The sequence below is a fragment of the Phacochoerus africanus genome, chromosome 8 (genome assembly GCF_016906955.1).
Source record: "Phacochoerus africanus isolate WHEZ1 chromosome 8, ROS_Pafr_v1, whole genome shotgun sequence".
NCBI classification, from domain to species: domain Eukaryota; kingdom Metazoa; phylum Chordata; class Mammalia; order Artiodactyla; family Suidae; genus Phacochoerus; species Phacochoerus africanus.
The window spans coordinates 120,655,068-120,674,193 of NC_062551.1; the positions used below are offsets into that span (position 1 = coordinate 120,655,068).

The following is a 19,126-nucleotide window of genomic DNA, read 5'->3' on the forward strand; positions in this document are numbered from 1 at the left end:
CAGCGTCTGGCATGGGGACGTGCCCAAGCTCTGAACCACCGTGTGTGCCCATTTCATGTAGACCACAGATGGGCAGGGGGAGGACTCAGAAAGCAAGAGAAGCGGACTTTGCTTCTCTAGCCTTGCAGTGAGTAGAGGCTTCAGCCCCCTCCTGGGTGGATGAAGGGTATACTGCTGGCAGGGGTGGGATCTGAGGGGAGGCTGGGAAACTGGAGAGTGCCCTCCCAAACTCTGGACTCTAAACCTCCACTCAGACGTCCAACTGCCACGTGCCTGACCTCTTTCCCAACCCCTCTCCATTTCGGGTCACAACTTTACTCTTCCTGTCACTGGGGCCAAAAGCCAAGTGTCATCCTTCATGCCTCTTTCTCTCACACCCCCTCTAATTCCTTATAAACAGCACCAATTTGGAGATCCCACTGTGGCTCAGTGGTAACGAACCCAACTAGTATCCACGAGGTCGTGGGTTTGATCCCTGGCCTTGCTCAGTGGGTTAAGGAACCCCTGTTGCCATGAGCTGTGTTTAGGCTGCAGACACTGCTTGAAGGTCGCAGATGCGGCTTGGATCTGGCATTGCTGTGGCTGTTCTGTATGCTGGCAGCCACAGCTCCAATTCAACCCCTAGCCTGGGAACTTCCATATGCCGTGGGTGCGGCCCTAAAAACAAAACAAAACAAAAAACTAACAGCACCAACTCCCTCACATCACATCCACTGTTGTCCCCTTTGACTGAGTGGTCCAGACATCAGACCTCTGCTTCAGGTTGGACAGGCTATCAACACACTGGCCAGCGATTCTCCTGAAATGCAAGTTAATCTTCTACACAGGGCTCTCCACTGGCTCCCCTGGACCCACACACCCCCCGTTTCAGAGGAGAGGCCTCAGTCCCTACAATGGCCTGTGGGTACTACATCAGGTGGTCCTGCTCACCTCGGGGATCTCCTTTTCCACTATGCGCCCCACTGCCCATACCCGATCCTCCCTCTCCTCCAGTCACTTTGGCCTCCTGCTGGTCCTTGCACACATTCCCTCTCCCTCACCTTGGAGCTTTACCCTGGCTGTTCCCTCAGTGTGAGGACGTGCTCTTCCAGACCCTGATATGGCTCTCCGGCTCCCCTTCTTCAAATCTTCACTCAACTGTCACTTTCTCAATGAGGCCTACCCTGACTATCCAATTTAACAGTAACCAACCATTCTGATGCACTACATGTTACTCTGTGATCATATGCTTTTGTTTACTGTCTGACTCCCTTCCTAAGGACAAGGACCCTTATCAGTGTTACTGCTGAGTACCTAACTACCTGGCCCTCAGTACTGCTGAAACAGCGGAAGGCTGGGCAGCCTGTCCCTGGCCTGTGAACCAGCTGGGACTGCAGGAGCACCCCGCCACAGGGAAAACCAGCTGAAGGTGGACTTTTGATGGCCGGGCACATCTCCTCCCTCCCCCCTTACCCAGGAAGCCGCTTCACCCAGGGGAGCACGTGGCCTGGAAGAGGAGTGGCCGACTGTGCCTCCAGCTGTATGGCAGGACCTAGGCAGAGCAGGAAAAGGTGACACCTGCCCACTCGCCATGGCCTCAGTAAAGCGGGCAGGGTAAGTGGCCCCAGTCCTATACCATCACCCTCCTGGGCTTCTGTCCCATCCTGTTTTGGTTTTGGGGAAAGCTCCCTTTGAAAATCCTGTGGCTCCTCTCCAGATTGAGCTGTGGGGAACTGGAGGGGTGAGGGGGTCAAGTGTCTAAAAGCCACCAGCCCTTCAGGCAGGAGAGCTGGGGAGGGGAGAGTCAAGGAATCTGGGAGAAGGCCCGGCATAGGCCTGCAGCTCCCCTCTGAGCCTATGCCGCCCTCAAACTCTCCTAGCCCGAGCTTGTCATCTGCTCACCCCAGGGTTTTCTGGCAAACAAGATCGCCAGCGCAGACCTCCTCAGAGCGGTTCCCTCACTCCTGCCCCCTCTTGGCTCTGCGGCAGGGGGATGACCACAGCTCTGCGCCTGCCCCCTAGGCACCGGGCAAGGAGCAGGTCGAGCCGGGCGCAGCGGGTCCAAGGCACAGCGAGGGTCCAGCCCACAGAGGCCAGAGGAGGCGGCGGGTCCATCAGGTATCAACCTCCCCAACCCCCCATCCCCGCGCCCCGGCGGCCCCCGGTTACCTGTGCGAGTCCTGGTCTCCCCCGGGGGACGCTCCCGCCGGCGCTCAGTACGGGCGATTGGCGTCTTTGGGCCGCTTCAGCTGCACCTTGAGCCTCTTCATGCCGATCTGGAAGCCGTTCATGGCCTGGATGGCGGTCTGCGCGCTGGCCGGGTTGTCGAAGCTCACGAAGCCTGGCGAGACACGAGGGACGAGGGCCTGGGTTTCCACGGGGCCACCCCGGCCGGGAGGGGGCGGGTGGGGAGAGAAGGTCCGGGGGCCGAGGGCAGGGCGGGGCGGGCGGCGGCCCCTCCCCGCTCCCACCGCCCCTCCGGGCAGGGGCGGGGCTCGAGGCTCCTCCCCCCACCGGGCCCCGCCCCCAGCCCGGCCTCGCGCCCTCTACAGTCCGCGTGCGCGCGGCCCCTCCCGCGGCGGGCACAGCCGAGGTTTTCGGCTCGCCAGCCCGCGCTGCCCCCAGCTGGGCCGCCCCCCGCTGCATGTCGGCTCTGGGCGGCGCCGCTCTCCCGGACGCCCTCTCCCCCGGGCGCCGCGCCCGCGGCGCTGCGGGGACTCGGAGAGGCGCCCGCCCCCCACCCCGGCCGGCCCCGGCACCTCAGCCCCCGCCTGCGGTGGGAGAGGGCGGACACACCTGCGGGTGGAGGAGTTTATTGGACACTGTCCTCCCTGACAGGAGGGGGCCTGGCAGCGGGAGGGCGCGGGGTGCCGGCCTGGGGAGAGAGAGGAGTGCGAGGGGAGGGAGGGGAGGCGCCACGGAGCGAACTTCATCGCCGTTTTCCGGCCGCCCCCCTCGCGAGCGCCGCCCGGCCGCGGGGCAGGGCAGAGGCAGCGGCCCCGCCACCCCTCCGCCCGCCCCTGTCCTGGCCGAGGCCCAGGCTCCGAGTGGACACCGGGGTCAGTCCAGACCAACTCGAATTAACCCGCCACCTCGCACCCAGAGGCCGTCCGCATCACCCTTTTGTTTCTTAAAACACCCTGGCAGCAGGAGCTCTGGCCCAGGACTAAGCACGTGCCCCGTTGATGTGTCCCCGTGAACCCCTCATAACGCTAATAATGGTATAATAATAATAATAATAGTGAGCTGAGGGCCTTTTTCATGTGCTACAGACTGCAGGAGTGTTGTTTACACGTTGACTCCTCCCAACATCCCAGGACAGACCATCCGTGGCTCCCAATCATCTTCTCAAACATGCAATTCCCACATAGGAATGGATTCGGTTCCCATGATTCAAAGTCACCTTTCGGAGCTTGGAATGCATCTCTTTACAGAGACCACACTACTTTAGCATTTCCCCAAATGCCCCTAATAGGTGCTACTTTAGAAATGGCCTTGTGTGGTCAAGTAGGTCAGATCCCTCTGGGACAGTTCAAGGCACAGGAACAAATAAAAACATCCCCTCCTCCCACCCCAATTTCTCTCTTCTTTCTAGCATTGTTTAACCTAGTATTTCCTGGCATTTATTTGACTTTAGAGGCCCTTTCTCCTGTGCAATGGCCCTAGATCCTGCTAAATATATGAAACTAAGCTTGGCAAAGTTCCCAGGCTATGCTACACACATGCCTTATTTGGGGTGTGTGTCCCCAAGAGGCCATCCAAGGGTTAGATGTACAGACCCCACTGAAGTTGAAAGCTGCTTTCTTGGTTCATTGTCTATGGGCGCGCCTGCAATTCCTCCCGCATTCTCCCAGTGTAGTGGCTCTTTCTCCCTTTTTACCTCCACCCCAGGCACCACCTCCACCAGTCTCTTTACTCTTTCTCTGCCCTGCATTTGTGCACATTTGCCCTTGCAGCCACATGTCATCAGAGATGGGGGAGGGGTGTGTGTGCAGGTATGTGAGTGTACACAAAAGTGCAAGCATGTGAGCTCAGATCAGAGCTGGGCCCTGGGCAACATAACCAACATCTATATTACTCTACATACCAAATACATAGGAAAGATGTGGGATAATCCATAGTTGGAGATCAATGTGAGTCATCTTTCCACCTCCCTCTCTCATGTCCTCCTGGCCCAACCCTTTCCCGCCAACCTCAATGTCTGATGACTACAGTGAAGCTGTTAGCAGAGCAGTTTTCAAATGTGTGAATGGGGCATCTGTTACATGCTTTTCCCCAGATTAGAGAGGGTGGGTGAACTAAAAGCCTCTTTCCGTCCTGGGCCAAGAGAGCCTGTGGGTGACAGGCCCCTCCCTAAAAATCAAATATGAATAAGGTGGGGAAGAGATGGAAGAAAGATAAAAAGGCCTGAGGCGTAAAAGGATGGAGAGAAGGTCACAGAGGAGAGGCACTCAGCCTTTGGGACCAGTCTCTTGAAGCCTAGGGGTTGGGAAGGATTCCACGCTTAACTTTTTTTCCAGAACTAATTTGGTTAACTGGCTAGAGTCAGGGCAGGCAGCATCTCCCTTGCTTACCTGCCCTGGGCAAGGGTCTGGTTCACCATTTCCAGGCCTGTGTCCCTTCTCCCAGAGCCCCCTGGCCCATTCCTCCCACTCCTGAGAAAGCTCCTGACTCCCAGACTGTGGGCAGTGGTGAGGCACGATGCCTTCCTGCTGGCCTTCCAGCCCCTCTTCCAGCTTAGAAGCCATTTGTGCTGCCGGCCATCGGCTCACGAAGGCCACTGGATGATTCTGTTTATGCTTATAAAGATCAAGTGGGGCCTTTTAGGAGTTCATTTTAACAGAGGACCACACGTGCAGCAAAACAGCCCCGCTTTGGGGTGTTAAGGGGCCCTAGTGCCTCCAGAGGGTCTGCTCTGGCCAGCTCCCTCCCATAGCCCATCTTGGGTAACCTTCACAGCCTCTCTGAGAGCTGATGCTGAAATCCCCATTGCACAAACGAGGGCAGGGACCCAGGCAATAAACCACTTGCCCATGAGCACGGGCTGGGCAGAGCTGGGCAGGCTCCGCTGCCAGAGCGGGTGACGGAACCCAAGAGGCTGAAGGAGGAGCTACTGGATCAGTCAACTTGACGGGAGCCTATCCTTTCTTAAGGCCAGTAGATATTCAGCACTAGATGTTTGTTCTGGAAGAGTGAAAAGAGCCCGAATAGAGGTATCTGGAGGGGGCCTTCCAGAAACAGCAGGACAAAAATCTTTGCTGGAGAACTTGAATGCACTCATGGCAAAGGTGGTCTGGGAACAGCACAGCACAGATGCTCAAGGAAATGGCTGCAGACTGAGCCTGCTCCGGCCCGAGTGCCCAGCATGTTCTGGGCTCTTTGCAGTTTTCTTTTGATTTGGGGAACATCTGAGGCTTACTTAAAGAGTAAGTTTCTACACCCATGTTTGTTTCTACACCCATGATTGTAATTTGTTAGAAATACCAAACAGTAGAGGGATGCAAGCCAGTCTTTTCTTTTTGCCTTGTTTTCCAATTTCCCAGAAGCTGGGGCAACTCTATGCCACAAAAGTACCACAGATCTTCTGTGGCAGCTGCCAGAGGGAAAGGGACAATGTGCAAAGATTCCAATTGCCTTGGGGGACATACTTTGCACCCTGAAGCCCTTCATGGTCCTGGAAAGCTGGTCTCCAAACTGGGATCTCTTTAACATGTGCTTCTTGGTTCTTCTACGCTCTTATACCTCTCCCCTCCCCCACCCCAAGGGGTGGCCTGGGTTCCCTAGCCAAAGCGGGATCATCCTCTGTCCTCACAGCCCCAGAATGTGGGGGTCAACCTGGAGGTACTAAGCTTCTGGAAGACTCAGCTCTGGTTCCATGTGTAGCTCTCCAGGGACTGGACTCCTTAAGCCTTGGGGACTCTTGAATGGGTCTAGCCCCAGAAAGAAGCTCTCAGGGAGGCAGACGAAGAGGTGGGAGAGGGGCTGAAGAGGAATGTAGGGTGGTGGTGTGGGGAAGGGGTGGGTTTCCAGTTCTGAAGCAAATCAAAACTCAGGATGCCCAGTTAAAATGGAATTTCACACAAACAATGAAATACTTTTTGTAGTATTAGTATATACCCAATATTGCATGGGACATATTACATGTAATACCTGGGAAATATGTATACTAAAAATGCATCCATCATTTATCTGAAATTCCAGTTTAACTGGGCATCCTGTGTTTTAGCTGACAATCATATTCCTAAATCCTCCCAAGATCTGTCTTCCATCTAACACCTGCCACCAGGAGAATTTCCCCAAAGGATCTTCGCCCCATTACTCCCACCATCGTCCACTGCCTACCACACCACCTGAGGCATCTTCACCTGAATGGTGGGAAACCCTCCCCAGCACAGACCCGCCCTCACAGCTGATCTCCCCTGAACCCTCCTTTCTCCCCAAAGCCTCCTGCTTCCTCATTTATTAACCTTGGACTCTTCCTCCTCCCAGCCCCCATGACCTCATCTATTCTATTCCCACTGCCTAGAATTCCCTCCCCTTCCTGTAGGTCTCTTTGCATCCACCTGCCTTTCTCACTCCATTACTTGGTGCCTCGCAGATTTCACTGCTGTTGAATGGATGTAATTTTCATCTAAGCTCAGACCTGAGGCTTCCTGAGGGCAGGGTACCAGTTTCCACTTCCTGACTCCTCAACAATTCCAGTTCGGCTCTGGTGGCCTGAGGGGGGTGGGTGGGGAGAGGAGGGGTCACTGGATGGCAAGAGGGGAGCAAAGAGCAGGGTAGACAGAAAAGGAGGGCGGGGGCAGGACAGAGAGGTGGACAGAGGAGGCCCTGTGGCAGGTAGGGTAGGGGTCTCAGCAGGGTGGACCCCCCCCACCCCAAGGATCATGTTGTTTGTTTTTTTTTTTTACCTGGGAGGAGGGGCCTTTTACCCAGGGGGAGGGGCCACTGTGACTTGACAGGAGAGGGATGCTGGAAGAATGGGTGTTGGCAGACTCTGCTCCCTGCCCCTCCAGCCCTGCCCAAGGGTGGATCCCTTTCTCAGTGGGTGGGAATGGAGTTTTTTTTGGCTGGGAAGGGAGACTGTCTCTTGGACTGGGACTGGGGAGTTGGGGGGGCCGGATGGGGGTAGGCAGGGAAAGCCAAGAAGCCAAAAGAACAGAAGACAGAAGAGGGGTGAGAGATGGGGGGTTGGGCACAGGGAGCACTTTGGGGACTGGGGAGCAGCGTGAAGGAGCAGGTTAAAAGCAGTTGGACACCAGTAAGTTGGTGCGAGCACCGCCCTGTCCTAGGTGAAGCTAGTTGGTTTGTTATCTTTACCCACCAAAGCATTTACTTTGGTTAGTCGCCCGATCCACAAACACTTTCGAGGAGATGACATTACCGAAAGGGAGGAACATCTGCATCAGCTCAGCGTCCCCAAACTCCTGGGGCAGATGGTAGATGAACAGGTTACAGCCCTCGGGCCCTGCGGTGAGGGGGAGTGGGGCGGGGGAGGAGGGATGGCGGGGTGGGGGAAGAGAGAGACAGAGGAGAGGTGAGCGAGTTAGGCAGCGGCAGCAGGGAGGGGTGGGGTGCAAGGTTAGGAGGGGGGGTCTCATCCAAGATCCGAAAGCGGCCACAGAAAAGTGGGCTCTGCTGAGCCCTGGGTCTGAGCTCTGCTCTCCACCATGCCCTTGGGCAAGTCACTGAACCTCTCTGCGCCTCAGTGGTCTCTTCTGCAAACGGATCTGCAACAGGGTACCTGGCAACTCTAGGGCTCCAGGGGTGGAGTCGACCAGCAATGGGGAAACGTGCCAAGGCCTGGTCAGTTGTGGGGGTGAGATGCTGAGGAGAGGCTGGAGGAGGGAGACCCACTGGGCCGCTGCTCAGGTGAGGATGGAGGGAACCACCCTGGGGCAGCCATGCTGTGGAAACCTCACTTCCCCTCCCCCCACAGGCAGGACTCTGGGGCCTGGAATCCCCATCCTCCTCCCTGACTGGTCCCCAATGACTCTATCCTCTGCTGCCCTGAATCTTTCTGTTTTTTGGTTGTTTTTTTTTTTTTTTTTTTGCTTTTTTAGGGCCACACCCGCGACATACGGAGTCAGGTCCACATGGAGGCCAGGGGTTGAATCAGAGCTGTAGCTTCTGGCCTATGCCACAGCCACAGCCACACCAGATCCAAGCCACATCTGCAACCTACCATAGCTCACAGCAATGCCAGATTTTTAACACACTGAGCAGGGACAGGGATCCAACTGCATCCTCACGGATACTAGTCAGGTTCATTACCACTGAGCCACAGTGGGAATTCCTGCCCTGAATCTTACACTCAGCCCTGATCCTGAAGGTGGAAACCAAGATTTATCCTGCTGCCTCCAGCAAGCTAGGTGAGCAGAAGGGGCTTCACTACAAGGCTCTGTGTAGTAGACCCACCAAGCCTCAGCATAGGAAAGACTCCCCATTATTACATGTATAACAGCCCTGCCACTTCCAGAGCATCAACTACATGCCAGGCTGTTCCATGCACTTTATCTGCATGTTAATTCCCTTAATCCTCACAGCAGCCCCCTGCGGTAAGTACTATTGTCACCCCCATTTCACAGATGGCAAAAGTGAGGCCCAGAGAGGTTAAGTCACCTATCCAGTCACACAGCTAGTAGGTGATGGAGCCAGGATGAGAACCCAGACCCAGGCCATTGGCCTCTGTTTCTGTGCCTTCCTCTCCACCTACCATAAACCTCAGTGCCCCAGAAACCCTGAACCCTGGTGAGGTCTTTTAAGTTCCAAAATTTCCAGTTAGCTAAGGTTTACTTTTTTTTTTATGGCCAAAATGCTCAGTTTTAACTCTTTGAAAGGGAAACCTCCCCAAGGTCCATCTTTTCCGTGCCATCCAAAATAGAGTAGGCCACATATAACAACCTTTTAAAGTGTGGTCATTTCCATGCTTGTTTCCCACCTAAGGAAACCACGCAGAGGAAACAGCTGCACTTGCTAAGAACGAGATAAAAACCGAGGTTCTGATCAGAGGCTGGTGGAAACCAAAGCACAAACTTTAAAGCAAAGGCTGTAAAGCACCAACATGGGCAGATACGTAGCTTTCCCAGCCAGAACCCTGGCTCCCTGGGAGGCGTTAGGCTGACAGATAACCCAGTTTTGGAGGAAGCATCAGCTCTGGAGTCTCTCTGCCCTTTTCTCCCCACCCCCCACCCGCCTTCCCCAACTTCCTCCCTCCACCCCCTTGAGGTTCACAGCTCATGCCAAGAGTCCTCTGACCTCCAAAGCATTCCCCGGAACCAATGACTTCCTTGGTCCTGGTCCCTGCCCTGCACCTTCTGCCCATCCCCCACCCTCTGGCTTCCCCTCCCTGGACTGCTGACGGCACTTTCAGAACCGGCGCAAGATACTCCCTCACCCACTGCCGGGGTCCCACAGCTGGATTCCCGCAGTTCTGGTGGCCCTCCCCTCACCCCATCTCCTCTACCCACGGTGTGTTCTCACTGCCCTGTGAATGAATCCCCAGCTAGATGTGAGTCCCCTTGGGGCAGGAACTAGCTTGAAGGCCTAATCTAAACCGCACCTCCTCCAGGACCACATCCAGGTCCTCCCCACACCCTCTCGCCTCCAGGGCTCCAGGAGTCCATAGCTTGTATTCAGCAGTCTGAGGCTTTCTCTCCTGTATGTCTGGAAGGCTTTCTCTCCAGCCAGAAGGGGGCGCGCTCTAGGGGGAGGGGCCTCTGCCTTTCCCCATCCTCCTAACTCTTCCCCCGACCTGTGCCTTCCCCCCTCCCCCCATCCCCACTCTTCCAGGCTTCCCGGGCCTGGGCCCCACCCCCACCCCATGCTGATACCCACCTTTAACTTGAGGCCCTCCCTACAAGCTCAAGCTTTCTGCAAGCTGCTTTGTGTGGATGCTATTTCTGTTCTTCTTAAAGAGACAAGAAGCCACCAGGCCCCCAGCCTCTGGCCTCAGTTCCCTCAGCATGGAGTGTGGCTGAGCCTCACAGGGACAGCTCTCCCAGCCCCAACCTGGCCTTCTACCCCTCACCCCTCAACAGTGAGCCTACATATTGTCCTGCTCCAGCTACCCCGGAGCCCTTGGTGCATTCCCTGAACCACAGACTAGAGAGCATCCAGCTGACATAACAGCAGGACTTTGGAGATCAATCTGGTCCCATCCAGCCTTCTGAGAGATGGTGAAACAGAGTGCCAGAGACAGGTGACTGCCCTGTGCCACCGCCCCTCACGCAATAACCCAGGCCAGTGTGTGAGCAGACAGCCTCAGGGGCTTTGGGCACCTGTTTTCAGGCTCAGCTCAAAGAAAAGAGACCTGGAAGGGGAGTCCTGACAGCAATCATCGTGTCCTGGTATTTCAATGGCATGACACAAGGGAGGTGACCGTGGTGGAAAGAGGCATGGCTGGAGAAACACAGCCTTTCTCTCCTCTGTGCTTCACACAACCCTGGACATGGCTTTGGGCTGCCTCTAACCCCCCATCAGCCTGTCTCCCCCCATTTTCAGGCTCCTTCTCATACTTTGCAGCACCCAGGCCCTTCCCCTTCCATCCTCCCTGCCTCAAATGTCCATCACCCCATCCCTACATGTTGAAGACATCATCCTGCAGGACCCCAAAGCCTTGCCTGATGACACACTCCCAGGGCTGTGAGCTCTCTAGGTATCTGGGTTCTTGTCTCACATGTCCCCAAGCCCTGCTCCCCACGGCATTAAAGTCGAGGAGAATGGGGACCACAGTGGGAGATCCCCCTGCCCCAGGGGGGACTGGCCACACAGGGTTGGCTCTAGGGGGCAGGGCCTGGGGGTGGGGGGAACTGAAGTCGCTCAGAAATGGAGAGAAGGTATGCGAAAGAGTTTCAGAGCTAGATGCATGGGTTGGTACAAAGTGTGAGGTGTGGATGGGGCAGGGAACAGATGGAGGGACTGGGTTTGAGGCCAGCGGTAGGGGCTGTGATGTGTGTTGGTCAGAGCAGTGCTAACCTGCACTTCTGGGGGAGAGGGGCAGGGTTTAGAGATCTCTGAGCCCACAGGCCAGAGTGATGCAGGGAACTGACTATGAAGCAAGGGTGGGTCGGCTTGAAGCCAGTGAGGTGGTAAGGGCAGGAAGGGCCCGTGGACACAGCTCTATTCTGGGCCTGGGATGCCTGGACCCTACTGTTTGTGGTTCTGACCTGATAGCTGTGGCGCTGGAAAGCATGGGCTGGAGGGAGGAGGGCAGCAACAAGGGCAGGCTCCAAGCCCAGGGCCCAGGAAGGGGACCCTCTGATGGGCCATCCAACACCCCTACTTCACAGACAGTCCCAGGTGTGACTCGGAGCTGCAGCAGGGCAAGCCTGCAAGAGCAAGCAGGGGGTCTCTGTGCAACCCTCTGGGTTCCTGTAGCTAGATCCTCAGAGGCCTGGGGAGGAGATGACGCAGACCTCAGAAGCTTCCCCACGCATGTGAAAGAAGATGATGCCTCAGGTACAATTGTGCAGGAGGTGACGAGCTGGTGGGGGAAGGACTGCGTGCACGGTGAGAAATTGCAGGCGGCTGCTGGAGTTTGGAAGGCAGACTCAAGCTCATTTGACCCTCGCACCCCACTAGGGAATCATCGTCACTGTCCTCATTTTCGAGGTGAGGAAACCAAGGCTGAGAGAGGAGAGGCTGAGCTGAGAGACACCCAGAAGAGTTTGCTTGAAAGACCAAGCTCTCAGCTGTCCAGGCTCTGGAGCCTGTTCAGAGCCTGTCTGACTACAGGGCTTTGGACCCGCAGACCCACAGGTCCTGTCCAGGACTGGCCCACATCCCACAGCTCTGGAACAGTCCACTGTGGAGGCTACAAGCCAGAGATATGGAGACCACTGGAGCACCCTGGGGCAGGCGTGGTGGCCTGACTGGCAGGATGATCCTTTTCCTGGTGTAGGAAGAAAAGACCCCATCAAACTGAGCTCTTTAACCTTCCTGCATCTCTAAAAGGGCTTGTTATCCAGCTCCTGCAGGGCTCTGGGCTCTGGAATGGAAGGGCTCTGAGAGTCTTTATGGGTTCCAGACTCCTGAAGCCCACTGGCCTTGCTGGCTTGCCCAGGGCCTCCGGATGGGGCTTTCCAGGAGCCCCCCTTTTCACTAGGCCTACATTGGAGCACCCCCATCCCCTGCCCTGGGATCTCTAGGTGACCCTCCTGGTTTCCTTGAGGGCACAGTTTCTGTCCCTGATGAACTGGTCTCCCTGCTCCCGCTCACCACACCAGCCATGAGCAATCCTATTTCTCTCCTTCCTTTCCACTGGCCTTCCCTGACCCTTCATACAACACATAGACATAGTCACCTTGGCAACACCCCAGCGGAAGGCCCAGGTGAGCAACCTCTTTGGGGGGAGGAGGAGGGAGGGGCGTAGGAGCCCTGCTTGCAGACTCACCTTCTCTCTGTTGCTGGGGGATCATTGGAGGTGGCTGAGGAAAGGCCTGGCTTATCTGACCATAGGCAGCAGGGTAGGCGGCTGCTGGAAGGCCAGAGAGAGGAGGCAAGAGCGAGAAACGGTGACAGCGACGCCACAGGGAAAGACAGGGTGAGAGGCAGGAAGAAAGAGAGAAATTTCAGTTTTGAGCAGCAGAAGCAGATCAGCCCCCCAAACGCACTTCAGACAAAGCCAGTTTTTCAGCAGTCATGACCGAGGATCGGCACAGGGCAGACTAGAAGGGGGGGTGGTTGTGCATATGAGTGAGTGTGCACAGCCGTGCCGCTGTTTGCATGGGGCAGGCGAGTTTAATCCACAATGATGGACAACCCATGGGTGTGGATCATCCACAAAAAAAAGGCTAACTGAAAACACCTGAATGCCTGGAGAGGCTCGCCCCGCACCAAAGATTTCCTCTTCTCTGAGTCTGGCACACATACCCTCACTCCCGCTCAAAGGGCACCCATGTGGGAGGTAGGGAGCCACCCTTGGTGTAAACTTGGCCTCTGCCATCCTGCCAGTGGGAGGCCCCCAGGGCAGAGGACTGGGCTGAACAGATCTGATGCCTTCTGTGTTCAACTGGAAAGGGTCAGAGGTGGAACAGGAATGGCTAGCCCTCTCCTCAGCCTGGTCTGGCTCCCAGAGAGGCTCAGGGGGGCTCAACGGGCAACAGAGAGAGCTTCTCCTGGACTCCAGAGGTCAGTGGCCAGCTTCATTTGGGTTCTCATGATGGTGACAGGCAGCCCCATCACCCTCAGCGAGGAGGGACCCTGACCAAGCCAGAGAGCAGGACAGGCTGGGTGTGAATGAGTGTGTGGTGGTGGTGGTGGTGGTGGGGTTTGAAGGTTGTTGCTCATCCCAGGAGTGTGAGAGAAGTATGACTGACAGCTGGCCTTGGGGGGCTCTGTGTGTGTGTATGTGTGTGTGTTGCCCAGCCCAGGGAAGGGAGAGAGGTGTGGCTGTGACAGCTGGCCTTGGGCTTCCTAGTAGTTCCTCACCTTCCCATTCAGTGACCAAGGCCATCTGCTTGCCTCTCCTTTTTTCTGTCTCTGGCTGCCTGGCCTCCCCTGTTCCACATCCTCTTTGCTCGGGGGCAGGGTGGGGGGTGGGGCTCCTGTTGCCGCTATACGGCTGTGGGATGCAGGGGATGAAAACTGCTTCCCTTCACACATATCCAGGCATCTGAGCTTACAGGGCCAGAGGCTGTGGACTGTGAGGGCCACACCAGAGCTCCAGCCTCGCCTAAGCTGCTCAGAGGCCCCATTGCTCCTGGACAAACCAGCCCTGGCAGCACCACGGGGCAGGGAAATCTGGCCTCAGAAATGAGTCACTTCACAGCAAGGTTAAAGCTTAGCCTGGCCCATCTGACCAGCCCCCACTGCTATGATGGGTAAGCTCTGCCAGACCGTCAACGGGCACCTGCAGAGAGGGGGCGCAGCCTGGTGGGGGTGGGGTGGGGATCTCCTTCTACTGGATCCCTGCCAGTCCCTCCCTGCTCCCCCCTCCCTCACAGTGCTAGATCCTGGCCTGGGTGGGGAGGGGGCACAGGTGCCCAGGCACAAGGAGGTGCACGCAGCTGGGGGACCACCGTGGGGACCCGCGGATACTAACGACCTGCATACTGCTGCACTCCCGCGTAGGCCTGCTGCAGGGGGTCCGCGGCGGTGGGGCTCTGCGCTGCAGGGGAGCCAAGGGGGCAGAGGTCAGAAATGTGCCCCCAAAACCATCCCCTCCCTCACCATGCCCACAGAGATGACACTGTGGCTGCACAGTGGCCTCTGTCCTGAGGCAAGGCATCTGAGGCAGGAATTCTGAGTGAGCTCCCCCCTTCCCCAGCCCAGGGCCCTTAGTAGGGTGGCAGGCTGCCCACCCTAGCTGGGGGATGAAGGCTGAGGCTGGCGGTGGCGGTGAAAGAAGATGGATGGTTCACAAAGAAGGCTGGGAAGGGCTGGGAAGGAGACATCAGAGGATGGCTCGACCATAAGGGACTTGGTGGGGAGACACAAGAGGGATCTGTCCCTGGAGAAGGGCTCTGGGAAATAGGACAACGGGGCTAGAGGCTGTCAGGAGGGCCATGTCCTCACTTATCCGCAGAACTCTTGTGAGCAGAGCCCGGCTGGATAAAAGATAAGGCATGGGACACCTCACCCTACCACTATTTCTTCCTGGGCCACCCACTCCTGCTCAAATAGAGGGAGTCCTTCCTGAACGCTCAGGGAGTTTGCATGAGGCATGGAGCCATCTGTGCACATGGCTGAGACTCCCTCAGCAGGACTGACCACACCAATGAGGTCTGCCACATAGGCTGGGAGAGAAGCAGTGCCCACAGACACCAGAAAACTAGAAGATCAAAGACTTTTTCCACCTGATCTTTTGCCTGGGACATCTATTGCCCCGGGTGAGAGGATCATTGGGTTGATACTTTGGCAAATCACCCAGAGAAGCGGGACTGGGGGGAAAAGCTTGGTTCACTTCCATCACCTTTGTTGTGTCTATGGTGGGCACTGTCTTCGGTAACCAAGGCCAGTGATGACTGAGGTTGGGATGGGATGATCATGGGGACCCAGGGAGATGGTGGGGACAGATGAAGACTTAGGGTATTTGGGGCAAGCTGGAGAACTCAGGGAGTCAGAAAGAAAACCATCCAGGGTCGTCTGCTTGATGACCCAGGCCAACCAAACTAAATGGCAGTGCCAGATTTTGGAACCTGTAGACCAGAAAGAGTTCCTCGAACTTCCTGTCTGAGCTGTCATCTCTGAATATCACACCAGAACAATAGCACCCAAGTCTTGGGGGGTCGAGGGGAAATCTTGGGGCAGAAGTCCTTAGAGACCATGCAGATGGCCAGCAGGGGAGCTGAACCCTGGAGGGCACTGCTCAGGGTCAGGGTGAAGGTAGAGGCTCCTTCCCACCTGGGGTTGTCCAGACAAAACCCTATCCCTTTATTTCCCCCATGATGGGCAATGGACCTCCCAGTGGTGACGTGGTAGTGGTGGTGGCGCTTGGTAGGTGGTTATCCTCCTCCCTCCACCTGACTCTTTCACCAGCCTGAGCTCCCTGGAGGGAAAGCCATGTCTTGCTTGTCCTCTTGGGCCTTCCCAGGTGCCCGACCACATAATGCTTTTCGTCCAATTAGAAAAAACAATCTCTTCTCTGGGTACGGTTTGGTGCCCTGTGCAAAATATGACCTGCACAATTATGTGGCATCTCTCCCAGCACAGTGCCAGGATCGTAGCAAGTGATCAGCAAATACTGTGATGTAAGGAAGGAATGGAAAATCCTTATAATTTGTGAGAGCCACCCCTTCAGGGATGTTATATGACAGTAAAGGCCACACTATGTGCTTCCAGCAGGATGTTGATGAAGCAAGAAGGAAAAGCAGAGAAGCTACCTGTGACTAGGAAGTAGAGAAAGTGTTTCTGAGACCCCTCTCCCTGCTTAATGACCTCATTAGTAACTGCCAAAGACTGAACACTTTGAAGGATCTCGCTCATTACAGCAGCTCCAAACTCCGCATTTAAAGATGGTAAATTAATTTTTTTAATGTACTACTTTTTCTCCTTCCTTCCCTCCATCCCTCCCTCCTGCTCTGTCAGGGGATTGTTTATGGGATGTAGCAGATTGTTACAAATGGGGGAGAGAAACATTTCCAAATTCCATGAGGGAAATAGCTCACAGATGCTGGCGGGAGTGGGAAAGGAACAGGTTTGTCAAAATGGAGAGATCCAGATGGGCTTGTGGGCAGGGAGGGGTGGGAGGAAGTGAAACCACCCAGATGTGCTGGGGACTATCTCCCAGCCCATGAACCTGAGGTAGAAGGAACCCAGGAACCTGAGATGGGTGGGGTCTTTCTCACCTCCAGCTTGCAAGCCCCTCCCAGTCTGGAGCCCTCACCCTTAAACAACACTCCAGATCCTACAGGCCCTGTTGCTTCACTCTCTAGGCTTTTCTGGCCTCTTCACTCTGCACTGATGGGTGAGTTGTGGGGAAATCTCTGGGATGAGATCAAGAACAACTCCAAGTTCAAAGTGAGGAAATTATGACTTTGCACTGTGGCCCTGTACTCTACTGATGCAGGTAGAATTTTTATACTCTCTGGATGTCTGGGCCTTACTCCAGACACTAAAATCAGAATCTCTGGGATTCTTTGGTTTTTATAAAGTCACACAGTACATTTTTTGTTTTGTTTTGTTTTTGTTTTTGCTTTTTAGGGCCACACCTGTGGCATATGGAAGTTCCAAGGCTAGGCGTCGAATCAGAGCTGCAGCGGCCAGCCTATGCCACAGCCACAGCACCTCAAGATCCAAGCCAGTTCTGTGACCTCCACCACAGCTCACAGCAATGCTGGATCCTTAACCCACTGAGTGGGGCCAGGGATCAAACCCGCATCCTCATGGATACTAGTCAGATTCTTTTCTGCTGAGCCACAATAGGAACTACCACAGTAGATTCTGATGGGGAACTAGAGTAGAAAGCACTATTTGGCACCCCAAGGCTGAGCTCCTCTGCCCTAGTTGGGCCAATCTCCTTGCCATCCCCTGCCCCTGCCATCCCCTGCCCCTCCACAGCAGTGTGCTCCTTGCTCATCTGGATTCTTCCATTCCTACCCATCTGTTAAAGTTTGATGTGAGTGTCTCCTCCAGAAGCTCTGTTGGGCTTTGTCAGTCTATAGAATAAACTCTCCCTTCATTTGAATTCTTTAACATCTTGAGTCAGAGAACATTCACTCTGGACCAAACTCTGCTCTAACTTATAGCTTCACTATGATTCTGTTGATATATATTGTGTTCCTGACTGGATTTTGACTTCCCAGGGGATAGACCCATGTCCTGCCCTCCTTCTGGGGCCCTCCCTCTCATCCGTCACAGACTGAGCACTTATGGGGACTTTGTGACCTCATCACTTGTCCTACAGGAAGGAGGACCATGCTGATCTCATCTGTACTACACTGCCCCTTGCCTGTCTACTCTAGGGCTTTGGGCACAGCTTCCCTGCTCCAGTTCCAGTCCAGCCTCAAGACCAGAGAGAGGAGCTGCTCCAAGTCAACTTGGACACTCTCACCACAGGAGAACTGCTAAATTTTAGAGGAACAGAGTTAATCCTCCTTGATCTTGTGTGCCTGAATTCCTTACAGTAGGAGCTGGGAACTGTCCGTGGTCCTGCTCCTCTGTCCAAAGTGCTGACCAGGATAAAAAATGCATATGCACCAAGGGACTGAACCATTATGTACTAGCCATTTATACTTTCCAATCTATATTCTTCCACTTCTCCCCCCCCAAAAAAAAGAGTCTTTTCCTGATTAACACTAAATATGCGTGTTTTTTAATCTTCTATCCCCTTACTTCTTTGGGGTCAAATTCAATCTCAATTAATTTGCAATTACTAGCCTCTCTCTACCCAGTTGGACAACTCTATTCTCTTTTCTCCCCTGAGGGCAACCCAGGAATGGGGTTCTTTCTCACTCATAAGATTGAAAAATCCCCAAGGATCTGTGTTCTCTCCCACTAGGAGGTCCCTGAAGAAGGCTGGCTCTCCCTGATCACATTTAGGGTTCCACCAAGGAACAAACAGAGAGCAGGAGCCATACATTCCCTGTTATAACGGCAAGGGCAGAGACAAAATGAATGAGAAGTGAGTATGCTGTATGCGGAAGGAAGGGCTATCAGATGTGCTTACCTGGGTAGGGGTGGATGCCATTGGCAAACACAGCTTCTGCAGCAGGTTGCCCATTGGCCTGTGGTGGGAGGCCTGTGAAGCCATTCACCCCAATGGGGGATGGGATGCTAGGCACAGCTGGTGCAGTGATGCCCGGAGGGGTGCTGCCACCTGGTTCCAGAGGTGAAGAGGTATGGGGGGGCAAGCAGAACAAAGGTGAAGGCCAACCCATGGAATTCTACCCTGGTAGCTCCAAGGGCCTTGGGATTGACTTGGATTTCACACATCAACCATCAACTTAATCCTATCTGTGAATCAGGCCTTGGGGTACCTCCCTGTATGTAACGACTTTACTCATCTCAACTGTATATATACTTCAAGGCAGAGTCCCAAATCCCACCTCCCCCAGAAAGACATCCCTGACCACTGACTGCTCAACTTTGGACCAGCAGCACATAGACCTCTAGGTACCCTTGACTTTGACCACAGTGATCTTGCTCACTCCAGCTCCGTGAGGATGAACTAGTCTTTATTTAGCCACCAAGGGGTTTCTAAGCTATGGCTCTGTTCTCTGCTATCTCAATGGGATCACTGAGAGGCAATCTTCCTCCCCATGAAGGAGGTCTTGCTACTTAGAGGAGGTCTTAATTGTGACACTCCCTCACACTGTGGGAGAGAAGCCTTTGCAGAGTTCAGATTCAGCCTTACTCATAGACAAAGTAGACATCCTGGCCTCCTCCAGTTAAGACAAAGGTGATGCTTATTGTGATGAGGGTTAAATTGGGGTCAGATGACAACAGGCTGTGCCCTCCCTAAATCAGGTGAGTGGAAACCAAGGTGAGGATGGCATGGTGATTGAGGCCATCAGGGCTGGAAAAGGCCTTCCTTCTTCATATAGGAAGGCCTATAAAGGCCTTCCTTCTTCATATAGGAAGCAGGGTATCTCTAAATAAGGACCTGAGGCCATCAAGAATGTCTCCAGGTTAAGGATCAGAGCTGTGGGGTGGTGCTCAAGTTGGACCTAGAGATGGCACAGTTTTTTATAGCTTTTAGTTGGGA

General features: G+C 54.9%; 1 protein-coding gene across 1 annotated transcript in view; it reads right to left on the reverse strand.

Moving 5' to 3' along the window:
- The window catches only part of CELF4 (CUGBP Elav-like family member 4), a 235,221-nt gene that overhangs the window by 8,295 nt on the left and 207,800 nt on the right, over positions 1-19,126 (reverse strand). The window contains exons 8-12 of the mRNA XM_047794158.1: positions 18,089-18,238; positions 14,024-14,089; positions 12,374-12,457; positions 7,364-7,447; positions 2,149-2,320 (exon numbers count right to left, since the gene is read on the reverse strand). Coding sequence (XP_047650114.1) covers positions 2,193-2,320; positions 7,364-7,447; positions 12,374-12,457; positions 14,024-14,089; positions 18,089-18,238 — 512 coding nt within the window. The 3' untranslated portion in view covers positions 2,149-2,192. The remainder of the gene's footprint in view (positions 1-2,148; positions 2,321-7,363; positions 7,448-12,373; positions 12,458-14,023; positions 14,090-18,088; positions 18,239-19,126) is intronic.